Raw genomic sequence first — 12,556 nt, 5'->3', positions numbered from 1 at the left:
AGATGTTTCCTTTGCTCTAAGTGTTACGAGCAGGTATCAGTCAGATTTCGGTGAAGCTAACTGGACAATTGTAAAGAGTATCCTTAAATACTTAAGAAGAACTAAGGATATGTTCCTAATATTTGGAGGCAAAGATGAGCTTCTTGTAAAGGGTTACACCGATGCTAGTTTTCAAACAGACAAAGATGACTCCAAATCGCAATCCGGTTTTGTTTTGTCTCAATGGTGGGGCAGTGAGCTGAAAGAGTTCCAAGCAAGATACGGTGGCTGATTCGACGACAGAGGCCGAATATATTGCAGCTTCCGAAGCTGCAAAAGAAGCTGTTTGGATCAGAAAGTTTGTTTCTGACTTGGGTGTTGTTCCTAGTGCGTCCAGTCCAGTGGACCTCTATTGTGATAATAGTGGTGCCGTTGCACTAGCAAAGGAGCCTAGAACAACTAAGAAGTCCAGACATATAATGCGGAAGTATCACCTCATCCGTAACTTTGTTGAGAGAGGTGATGTGAAGGTTTGCAAGGTGCACACGGATTCAAACGTTGCTGATCCGTTGACGAAACCTCTCCCACAACCAAAGCATGAGGCGCACATGAGATCTATGGGTATTAGATACTTACATCAGTAATTCTAGTGTGCGTGGGAGATTTTTGTGTCATGAGTATGTTTATGTAATGATAAATAATTGTTATTTGTTCCATGGATGATTATTTTTTACATTGATTATCAAGTATGTGACTTGTTCGTGAAACTCTTTGTTGACAATGATATGATTCTAAATTATCCCTAGTTTATGTCGTTGTGTGGGACAACAACGACGTTGAGACTAGCACATGCATTAATTGATGATCATGTTTCACGGATCATGGATATGGAGATATCGGATTAATGATGTGGACACATGTTGGTGAACATGGTGTTGGATTGACCCACTCCAAGACAATGTTGGGATTGTTATTTTGTATGTGCCATCAGTTGTTCTTGAGTGTTATACCTACTGGATCCTTAGACCTGAGATCGCCATTGTTTCTCACTGTGTGTAGTGGTGCATCTTGGGGCTGCTAAACGCTACTCCGTGACTGGGTAGTTACAAAAGTAGCTTACATGTGTGTCATGAAACATGGAATGGGATGTGAGCAGATCAAGATGGAATTTGCCCCTCCTAGATAACGGGAGAGATATCTCTGGGCCCCTCGAGATAGTTGGATTTGAAAGTGCATGGACATGCCAAAGTGATTAAAGAGTTAGTCATGATGACTAAAGGTTAGTTATGAATAGAATCCACTATTAGATCGAGAGAATGGTCGAGCTATCACAAAGGTGGCACGCATCTCGCTTTGAGCTTGACTGGTATCGTGTGGCAAAGGGATCGGTGTATGAGTATATCTAAGGTTCGGCCGATATGATCTTTATGTGTATTTGTGAGTCACTATGCCCTGCTAGGTGCCGCTATTGACTTGTGATTTGGAAATGATTTCCGATCACGACCACCTACACATGAACCTAACGGGTCACACACTTAAGGGCTTTGGAATGTTGGAAAGCTTGCCTGTATGATTGTCTCTAGTGCAAGTGGGAGATTGTTGGTGATATGACTAAGAGCCCATCATCACAATACGGTTTAAAGGCCCAATAGGATATTAATCCAAGAGGGATTAGGGTTACTAATGGGCCTATGAGATAGAAGCCCATTAGTACGCCCTATATATACGAGGGAGGGGCTAGGGGGGCGATACCCCAGTGAGCTGCGCCACCTCCCTAGCCGCCGCCCCTCCCTCTCTCTCTCGGCCGCCGCCCTTGCCGTGCGTGCGGTGCTAGCACACCGACGCCCGGCGTTTCATCCCCGTACGTGTGGACTCCGTGGAGGCGCTGCTGCGACTGCTGCGCTGATCGGCTGCTGGGATCAAGTACGAGGAGCTCGGTTCGTGGGACGTGATCGACTACTTCCTCTACATCGACGCGCGACTTCTTCCGCTGCGCTGCGCGTCTAGTGGTGACGATCTATGATCTTCTACTCGCAAGTATCTTGGGTATATGCGGTAGTGATGCTAGCGTAGCCTACCCGTTTCCCTACAAAACAAACCAAACACCCGCTAACTGTGGCCAGAGCTAAGGACTTGTGTAACCAAACACTCCCGGATTGCATTGTCTTGCCCGGGCTTTACTTAGCCTGGCTCAAGTTTCTAGCCAGGCTAGGTTTAGCCACGCTGCCAAACAGACCCATAGTGCCATGCTTGGGCCGACGGCGCGGCACTAGTGCTGGCACGGAACGTTACACTTAGCTAACCAGTAGGATTTTAAAAACTAGGGCAGGGCGGGGAGTACAATATATATTTTAAAAACCAGTAGGATTTTCCATTGGGATGTGCTACCTATAACTCTGTGAAGGGATATATATTTAAATTTGAATATATACCTCAGCAAGTCACATGACGATAAATTTTCAATTGGCATCCTAGGTTTTCATGGGACAATTTTTTTGACAAACATTTTGCGAGAAGATATATTCTAAAAAATGTGAATTTTACTTTGTTGTCAATCTATCTTCTAGTCATGCTTGTGTGTCTCTTGATTGTAAAACATGACAGACAATAATAACGATGAAGAGGACATTAGCTACATTGAGCTGGACCAGTTTAACCTACCAGCCGTGGTAGCTGCAACAGATAACTTCGCAAAAGATAATAAACTTGGGGAAGGAGGTTTCGGTGAAGTTTTTAAGGTACATTTCCGCTCAAATGTCCACAGGTATCCCGATCATATTCTTTTGTTTTTTTCTTGATGCTTTATTCTTTCCTTTGTCCATTGCAAATTATATATCATCTTAGTTTTATCACAAGCCAAACTTATTTTAACTTTAGCTCAAGCTTAAAATGTACCATGTCAAATAAATGCGCTGTCTAGACATATTTTGTTGCAGATTTTAGGCATGTCCAATGCAGGGTGCTTAGACATAGGTGTTTATAACATCACAACTCTAAGCACCGGTATAAAAGCTAATTGTACAGCTCCGGTATAAAAGCTAATTTGTACAATGCAAATCGGTACTTAGATAGGCTTAACCACATAATTAATTAGCACATATAAAGCACCAATGCTAAATTAAGCACCTTAGACATCTTTTACGCACCAGATGCCAATGTCAAAGTGAAAGTAAACCGATTTTCTTGGCTAAGAATGTTAAGTAATTAGGCAATAACCAGATTAAATTTCAAAAATAGATCATGGTCAAGATTGATGAAACTAGAATGCATCTCTCTATGGTACTAGATAAAATGAACAGCACGAATTTCTCGCAGAACATGATTAACCGAGATATTAGATCAATATGTTCGTACCTATCGGCAGCTAGAGCCGATCTCGTATTGAAGGCATCGACGTAGAACGACTCTATGTTGTCAGCGCGGACGTTGTAGTCGACTCAATGAAGCAGCTGATGGAGATGCCAACGACGATGCCGCCCAACAGCGAAGGTACAAGGACAACCCATGACGAAGACAGCGAGCAGTCGCGCGGAGCGCTTCCCAAAAATCTTATTCCCCCACTCCCGATGCAGGATGTCAAAGCGAAGGGTTCCGAAGACCTGCTCTCCCGATCGTAGATGCATGTCAGCACTCGGGATGAAGGAGGCGACGGTGGCGGCGCAACAGCGTAGGTGGCAAAACCCTAGGTCGGTTGAGGTGTATCTGGCGGCCGGCCAGTAGGCTGCTTATATAAATACCCGAATCGACCTCGTGTCGCGAGTCGCGACCATGATCCCAATCGGATAAGGATTCTATCTCAGATCAACTTGATGGCCAAAGTCAAAAAAATAAAATAGCAAAAGGAAGCTGCGCCCAGTAAAGCCAGGGGTACGCGCGCCCAGCCTAGTCGAGCCGAGCGAGCGAGTGCGTGTGGACTCCCTTAGTCTCCCCACACCTCCATGATTTGGTGGGAGAGGAGAACCTCTACTTTTAAGTCGGTGGTTTTGCACCTCCACTAGCAAGGCGGGACTAAACTCTACTCCTCTTGCCCTCGTACATGGGCCTTTGAGATTTTCTAGTAATTGCATGAATATTACATTGGCTAGGATCCATTAATTCCAATAATCCCCACTAGATCTCAAATACCCATTTAGAGATTTGCCAACATTCGCTACTTTTATATGCCATCGTTTTCAGCAGATACTATTAAATTAAACTTCTGCCTAGAACTTCACTACACCAATTCACGACTTAGACAATGGACTAGGCCTTGAATTGCAAGTTTTATGCGAACAGGTTTCACTCAAAGTCATAACTAGTACCTGGTTTCACTCCACAGGTGAAGCATGTGCATCATACTTCCTGGTCTCTTCATGAGTTTACTAGGGATTACCCACATGTCATAGACTGCGACGTTAGATAGCCAGACTCATATAGGTGCGTTCTTTCAAGAATGCTCTGTAGGACAACACCTTTACTAATCAAAGCTAACAGAACCGCATTAAGGCATAAAACCAACCTGCCTTACAACTTTTGAGAGTATTGCATCTTCACTTAGAGAGGGTGTAAAGTTACTCTCCTCAGTTCACCCATAGCTTGTTTTTTCAAGGACCTAATTCACGGGATCTCTGATCCCAAAGGCTGGGTTATACCACTATGTGAACTTATACGGGTCTCAAACCCATCTCCCTCGATGCACCTTCTATCACATTTTGTGATAGCCCTTTACTAAAGGGATTTGCCAGGTTTGGTCTGCTTGAATATAAGTCACACTTATAACTCCGGAGTTTCTCAACTCCCTGATAGATTTTAGCATCTTTAAAAATGTCTTGATGACTTCGTATTATCCTTAGAACTATTGACTTTAGCAATCACGGTTTGATTGTCACAGTGCATAAGGATAGCTGGAATTGGTTTTCCAACCATCGGCAAGTCCATCAAAAGCTCACGCAGCCACTCTACCTCTATAGTGGTTGTTTCTAAAGTAGTGAGCTTTGTCTCCATGGTTGACCTAGTCAAAATGGTCTATTTGCAAGACCTCCATGACACAGCACCACCACCAATGGTAAAAACATACCCACTAGTAGCATAGAGCTCATCAACATCAGATATCCAGTTCAAGCCACTATCCTTCAACCACTGCAGGGTGCCCTAAATAGTGAATCCCATAGCTTATAGTCCCTTTCAATTAGCACATAACCCTTTCAAGTGCATGACAAACCAGATTTGACATGAACCTACTTAGTTTGCTCACATCAAATAAGATATCAGGTCTCGTTGTGCTAGAAAGATACATGAACGAACCTACAATCTAAGAGTATCTCAATCGGTCTATACCAACTCTTTTATTCTTTCTCAATGTCACACTGGGATCATATGGTGAAGGAGAAGGCTTGCTATCCATATAATCGAAACGAGTCAAGATCTTCTCCACATAATGGGATTGAGAAAGGGTAATCCCACTCTCATCCTTAATCAGCTTGATCTTGAGATTCACATTAGCTTCTCCTAGATCTTTCATATCAAACTACTTTGATAGGAAAGTCTTGACCTCATTGATCACATCAATGCTTGTGCCAAAGATTAATATATCATTCACATAAAGGCACAAAATAACCCCTTCACCCCACCATAGCGATAGTATACACATCTATCAGCTTTATTAATAGCAAAGCTCGCTGAAGTCAATGTAGTATCAAATTTCTCATGCCATTGCTTAGGAGCTTATTTTAGGCCATACAAAGATTTCAATAATTTACACACCTTTTTGTCTTGACCCTTAGCCACAAACCCATCAGGCTATTCCATGTAAATTTCCTCGTCCAGCTCTCCATTAAGGAAAGCTATCTTCACGTCCATTTGATGAACGAGAAGACCATACGAGGCAGCCAGGGGAAGTAGTACTCGAATAGTGGTCATTCTAGCAGCAGGAGAATAAGTATCAAACAAATCTTCACCTTTGGCCACAAGCCGAGCTTTGTACTTCTCAATCGTACCAGCAAGCCTAAGCTTCTTCTTGAACACCCACTTACAGCCAACAGGTTTACAACCATACGGCCGTTTGACTACCTCCAATGTCCCATTAAAAAGAATCGAGTTCATCTTATTATGGCCCGCTTCTTTCCAATCGTCTGCATTCGGAGATGCAAACGCCTCAGCAATAGAGGTGGGAGTATCATCAATGAGATACACAATGAAATTACCACCAAACGATTTTCCAACCCTTTGTCTCTTACTCTTTCTAAGACATTCATTGTCATTCTCCTCTATGATTTCCTCGAGAGGTTGTTCAGAAAACTCAACAGGTAGAACAGGTTCAGGAATTAACTCAAAAGAAAATTTAGAAGTGCTATGCATATCTTTCATTGGAAATATATTCTCAAAAAATGTAGCATCACAAGATTCCATAATAGTATTAACATACATATCAGGCACATCATATTTTACTACTCAAAATCTATAAGCAATGCTCCTCTGAGCATATCCCAGGAAGACGCAATCCACTATTTTAGGCCCAAGCTGTGTTTCTTGTTGATTGGTACACTGAATTTCGCCAAGCATCCTCAAGTACGCAAGTAAGAAAATGATGGTTTTCTCCCAACCTACTCCTCATAAGGAGTTTTGTCTTTATTTCTATTAGGAACTCTATTTAGGACATGACATGAAGTCAACACAGCCTCCCCTCACCATGCCTTAGATAAACCAGCGGTGTATAACAAGGCATTCACCAAGTCAGTTAGCGTGCGGTTTTCCTCTCGGCAATCCCGTTAGATTCAGGTGAATAGGGAGGTGTTCTCTTATGAATAATACCATGTTCCATATAGAAATCATCAAAGACTTCAGGAAAATACTCACCACCACGAGCTGACCTAAGATGTTTAGTCTTTCTCTCTAGTTGATTTTCAACTTCGGATTTATAGATTTTAAAGTAGTTTAACGTCTTGTCCTTAGTTTTGAGCAAGTAAACATAGCAAAATCTTAGTCGCATCATCAATCAACATCATGAAATATCTCTTTCCACCCTTAGTCAACAAACCATTCATCTCGCACAAGTCAGAGTGTATGAGTTCTAGAGGTGCCAAATGTCTCTCCTTAGCCGCCTTATGAGGCTTCCGAGGTTGCTTTGATTGCACACAACTATGGCACTTAGAACCTTTGGCAAGGGTGAAATTTGGAATTAAAAGCATACTGGAAAGTTGATTCATAAGGCCAAAATTAATGTGACATAAATGAGAGTGCCATGTATTCGCAATATCATCCACACCGCCACAAATATGGTTCAACCACTTATTGCTAAAATCTGAAAGAGAAAAGCGAAACAAGCCTCCGCACTCATAGCCTTTACCAATAAATAATCCATGTTTAGAAACAACGACTTTATTAGACTCTAACACTACCTTAAACCCTTCTCTACACAGAAAAGAACCACTAACGAGATTCTTGTTCATAGACGGGGCATGCTTTACGTTCTTTAGCTGCATGATCTTCCCTAAAGTAAACTTCAGATCCACCATGCCAACGCGAAGAACAGAAGCATGCGACCCGTTCCCCATCAAGTCGGAGCTACCCTGCGTGGCCTAATAAGAAGTGAATATATTAATGTCAAAACATACATAAACATTAGCACCCATATCAATCCACCAATTAGGAGATTGAAATACTGAAAGTATAGTAGGTAGATTACCATACCCTGCTTCAGCATTGCTAGCTGCCACCTTGTTGACATCATTGCTATTTTTCCCTCGACAATCCACCCATTGAGAACAATCCTTGGAAAAGTGCCCAAGTTCACCACATGTGAAGCATGTCAAATTAGCTTTGTACACCTTCTTCTTCTTGAAGTTGGTAGTCTTATTAGGCTTGTTCTTCCCTTTATTCTTGCTGTGCTTTTTCTGAACCATGTTGGCACTGCACTGGCCCTTGGCTCTTTTATTTGTGTCCTTACCCCGAGCTTTCTCCTCAACATCAAGAGAACCTATCAAACTTTTGACTGATATCTTTGTTCTCTTATGTTTTAGAATTGTGGCAAAGTTCCTCCAAGATGGAGGCAACTTTGCAATAGTGCATCCAGCCACAAAAGCATCCGGTAGGTCACACTCACATTTTAAGAGCTCAAGTTCCTTAGCAATGGTCTGTATCTCATTAGCTTGCTCTACAACAAGGCGATTATCAACCATTTGATAATCATGAAAGCTCTCAGTAAGATATAGTCTAGTTCTCTCATCAGGTGTACCATACTTAGCCTCCAGAGTGTCCCACAACTCTTTAGCATCATTGATGTGCATGTGATGATCAAACATAACATTGTCTAGCACGCTTAGGATGCATCCCACAAAGATAGTGTTGGCATCGGTGAACCTCTTTTGCTCTTCAGTAGATAGTTCATCCTTAGGTTTGCCTCCACTAACCCAAAATACATTCAAAGCAATCAGCCAGAGCTTGACCTTAACTCGCCACCTCTGCAGGTTAGAGAACTTAACATCTAGCTTCAGCGCATCAGCTAAACCAGCCATAGTCAATTCTAGAAATTGTCTAAAATAAGTTTTTCGGGTTGTTAAATAATTAGACAATTTCCAGATTAAATTTCAAATATAGATCATGATTAAGATTGATGAAAATAGCATGCATCTATACTAGACAAAACGAACAACATGAAAATCTCGTAGAACATGATTAACCGAGAGATTAGATCAATATGTTCGTACCTATCGGTCCCATATTGAAGGCGTCGACGTAGAATGACTCGATGTAGTCGGTGCGGAAACTGTATTTGACTCAATGAAGCAGCTGATGGAGATGCCGACGACGATGCCGCCCGGCAGCGAAGGTACGAGGATGACTCGTGGCAAAGACAACAAGCAGTCGCGTGGAGTGCTTCCTAAAAACCTTATTCGTCCACTCCTTGTGCCTAAAAACCTTATTCACCCACTCCTAGTGCAGGATCTCGAAGACGAAGGGTTCGGGAGACCTGCTCTCTCGATCGCAGATGCACGTCGGCCCTCGGGATGAAGGAGGCAACGGTGGCCGCGCAGCAGCGTAGGTGGCAAAACCCTAGGTCGGTTGAGATGTATCTGGCGGCTGGCTGGTAGGCTACTTATATAGATACCCGAACCGACCTCGTGCCGCGACCACGATCCCAATCGGACAAGGAATTCTATCTCAGATCAACTCGACAGCCGAGTCATAAAAAATAAAACAGCAAAAGGAAGCCACGTCCCCGCAAGGGTAGGGGCCTGATTTTGGCGGACCACCTACACAGGTGCTGCATACGCGCGTCTAGCTGAGCCGACGCACGTGTGGACTCCCTTAGTCTCCCCACATCTCCATGACTTGGTGGGAGAGGAGAACCTCCACCTTTAATAAGTAGGCGGTTCTCCCCCTCCACTAGCAAGGTGGAACTAAACTCCACTTCTCTTGTTCTCATGCATGGGCCTTTTGAGATTTTCTAGGAATTGCATGAATATTACCTGGGCTAGGCCCATAAATTCCAACAAAGAACCCCTCTAAGTACTACATTGTACATGCCCTTAATGAACATAATTCAATATTGTAGATTTTGGTGTTTTTCCAAAAATTAGAAAAAGTTTAACTTCTACACAACAAAAGTGAACTATAATTTATAATAAATTTTCCATTTTATTCCCTTCTTTTGGGTTATATGCGCAGCAAAACCGAAGAATTATGTGTTGTATTGCTAATTTAACAACTTTTGGGTTTTATTCCCTTCTTTTGGGTTATATTGCTAATTTAACAAACATCAAGTGCTATGCATGCATCATCACTATATTTCAGTGCAATAAAACTACAAATAGAAACCTTGTCTCCTTGTTTGTTCCATCCTCATCAACTCAGGACGTCAAATCTCTCATCACCACGTGTGCCTTCATCCTCGCCACACAATGAACCCTATACAACCACATAGTTGTGTACCATATATATAAGGAATATAATTAAATGAGGTCTATGTCAGTTTTTTCATCACCTCTGAAGAATTTGTATGGACATAATTGTGTGTGTTATTGATCTGTGGAATAAACATGCGAAACCTTCTTGCTCTCCAAATAGACAATATCATACAAATTAAATTCTAGCTCACGTGATAAACACGTGCTTCTAGCTCACTTGAACAGAACTTCGATTAATATAGTGTGCTTCTAACACGTGCTCCACACAAATAAATATGTTGATTACGAACTCAAAAAAATATAGATATTGATTACGAACTAACAATATTTTATTCTTTTATTTGTAGGGTATATTACCAGACGGCGAAGTGATAGCAGTGAAGAGGCTTTCGAAGCACTCCTCCCAAGGGTTTCACGAGCTCAAGAATGAACTCATGTTGGTTGCCAAGCTGAAGCACAAGAACCTGGTGCGCCTCATGGGTGCGTGCCTGCATGAAGAAAAGTTGCTCGTCTACGAGTACATGCCCAACAAAAGTCTAGATACCATCATCTTTGGTAATACCTCAAATTCGCGATAACTTGCAAGCACACATATTTCTAAAACTGGTAAACTGTTTGTAAAGAACTTGCAGCAAATCAAACCATATGTTCGCAATGTGTATGATCAGATCCATTGAAAAGACATCAGCTGGATTGGAGCAAAAGATTCATGATCATCTTCGGGATTGCACGGGGACTTCTTTATCTCCACGAGGAGTCTTGTCTAAAGGTCATCCACAGGGATCTAAAACCAAGTAATGTGTTACTGGATGCAGATATGAACCCAAAGATCTCTGACTTTGGTCTTGCAAGAGCTTTTGTTAGAGACCAATCCAGAGATGTAACCCTACGGCCTGTCGGGACCCTGTAAGTTTTCATAGCATACCTTATCATTTACAAATAATCATTACTTTTACTTAAACCCAACTTGCTTGTCATGATAACTCATTCTAGGTTTCTTAAGAGAACATTTTGCCCATATATGCTGAGAATATATTGCTGTGTGCCCAGGTATTTACATACACTAACCCTTTTAGGGCTGGTTTGGGTACTCTTGAATAGTGGTTTGAGGGGGTTGTGGGTGGATTTAAATTCATAATAGATCAAAATTCTCCACAATCCCTCTCAATCCACTCCAATCCCTTTTAATGCAAGAACTAGCCTCTGACGGGATTCTATAGCTTTTGGTTGTTTGACTTTTTCTCAAACAACTTTTGACGAGTGATATTATTTATTAAAAAATAAAAAATGTTCAAATCATTTTAAAAATATGTAATATATGATAAACTAACTTTTAGTGAAAAACAATACTTATAATTTCTTTTAACAATAAGAGTGGTCAAAATTGATTTAGAAAAGGGTCTATATATATTTATATGTATTTATGATAGAGGGAGTATATACGGTAGCCTAGCTGCAGGATACCGGTTACTGTGTCTCTTGAGTCTTGAATACACGTACGATTGAATGATTGATTATGCACGCAGCGGATACATGTCCCCAGAGTACGCCTACCTCGGGTATGTCTCCACCAAGTCTGACATGTTTAGCTTCGGCGTCATCGTCCTGGAGACGGTAACCGGGCGGAGGAGCAACAGCATGTCAGAATGCCCGGACTACTCGACGCCCCTTCTGAGCTATGTAAATACTGCTCACTCGGTGCTAAATTGTAAAGGTTTTAGAGTTTTTATTTATTCACATTCATATAAATATTTATGAATCTAAACGCATATTGAACACACATATAGAGGAACGAATGAATCTAGTTAGCTAGAACTCTTTACAATTTGAGGCGGAATGTGTATGTACAACAACCTCCTCGGTTCTCGAATATTTATCAGTTAGTTTGTTTTTGAATTAGAAATGATAAATAAAGATATGGAGGGTGTAATACTGCTGTAGTATTTCTTGTGATTAATGGCACAGAACACCGTGTTAATTTAGCGCGTTGAACTATAAGTATATAGATGCATGCGCGCTGCTAGCTGTTCGTCACACGATCGATAGGGGCCTATTGGTCATGAATGCGTGTGCAGGTGTGGGGGAAGTGGAAGATGGGGTCTGCAACTGATGTGGTGGACGCGTCGCTGAGCGAGTACCCTGAAAGCGAGGTCCTCAACTGCATTGAGATCGGACTCCTGTGTGTCCAGGAGAACCCCGAAGACAGGCCGGACGCCTCCACGGTGGTTCTGATGCTCAGCAGCCCGACCTCCACGCCAGATGAAGGGCGGCGTGCGCCTACTAGGCCGGCCTTCTTCTTTGGATCTGATGATAGTGCCGCAACAAGGCGCGTGCCACCCGGCTCGACCTCTACCACCACTTGGATCGGCATCAATCAACCACCGCCGGTATCCAAGAATGGTGTGACCATTTCGGAGCTTCAGCCCAGATAGAAGGTAGACAGCAAGAGAAAGAGAGGCAGGCTGCAAAGCTGACACGCCGGCCATGCGCGCATGCACCAACGTTATGGATATCTGTAGAGTCCACTTGTATATATGGCAAGCATATATTGAGATATGTAGAGTCCACTTGAATATATATGGCAAGCATATATTGAGATATGTAGAGTCCACTTGTATATATATGGCAAGCATATATTGAGATATGAACCGTGTGAACAGGAATTATATGTGTTATATCAAATTCGTTAAATC

The 12,556-nt window shown here is 42.3% G+C and overlaps 1 protein-coding gene across 1 annotated transcript; it reads left to right on the top strand.

The window, feature by feature from the left end:
- Positions 1 to 2,334: 2,334 nt before the first annotated feature.
- Positions 2,335 to 12,556, top strand: LOC120677449 (cysteine-rich receptor-like protein kinase 10). Its single transcript, XM_039958603.1, has 5 exons — positions 2,335 to 2,717; positions 10,211 to 10,418; positions 10,532 to 10,769; positions 11,390 to 11,543; positions 11,939 to 12,556. The coding sequence occupies exons 1-5, from the start codon at positions 2,577 to 2,579 to the stop codon at positions 12,293 to 12,295; spliced, it is 1,098 nt and encodes a 365-aa protein (XP_039814537.1). The 5' UTR covers positions 2,335 to 2,576; the 3' UTR covers positions 12,296 to 12,556.

Source organism: Panicum virgatum, chromosome 6N (assembly GCF_016808335.1).
Source record: "Panicum virgatum strain AP13 chromosome 6N, P.virgatum_v5, whole genome shotgun sequence".
In the NCBI taxonomy this organism is placed as follows: domain Eukaryota; kingdom Viridiplantae; phylum Streptophyta; class Magnoliopsida; order Poales; family Poaceae; genus Panicum; species Panicum virgatum.
Note: the sequence above shows the minus strand (reverse complement) of the source record. Positions and strands in the feature narration are given on the sequence as shown.

Bases quoted from the DNA above. Each gene is read 5' to 3' on its own strand.
- LOC120677449 (XM_039958603.1), top strand. From the start codon at position 2,577: ATGACAGACAATAATAACGATGAAGAGGACATTAGCTACATTGAGCTG. The intron at 10,770-11,389 runs GTAAGTTTTCAT...TTATGCACGCAG, and splicing joins CTACGGCCTGTCGGGACCCT to CGGATACATGTCCCCAGAGT. The intron at 11,544-11,938 runs GTAAATACTGCT...ATGCGTGTGCAG, and splicing joins CGACGCCCCTTCTGAGCTAT to GTGTGGGGGAAGTGGAAGAT.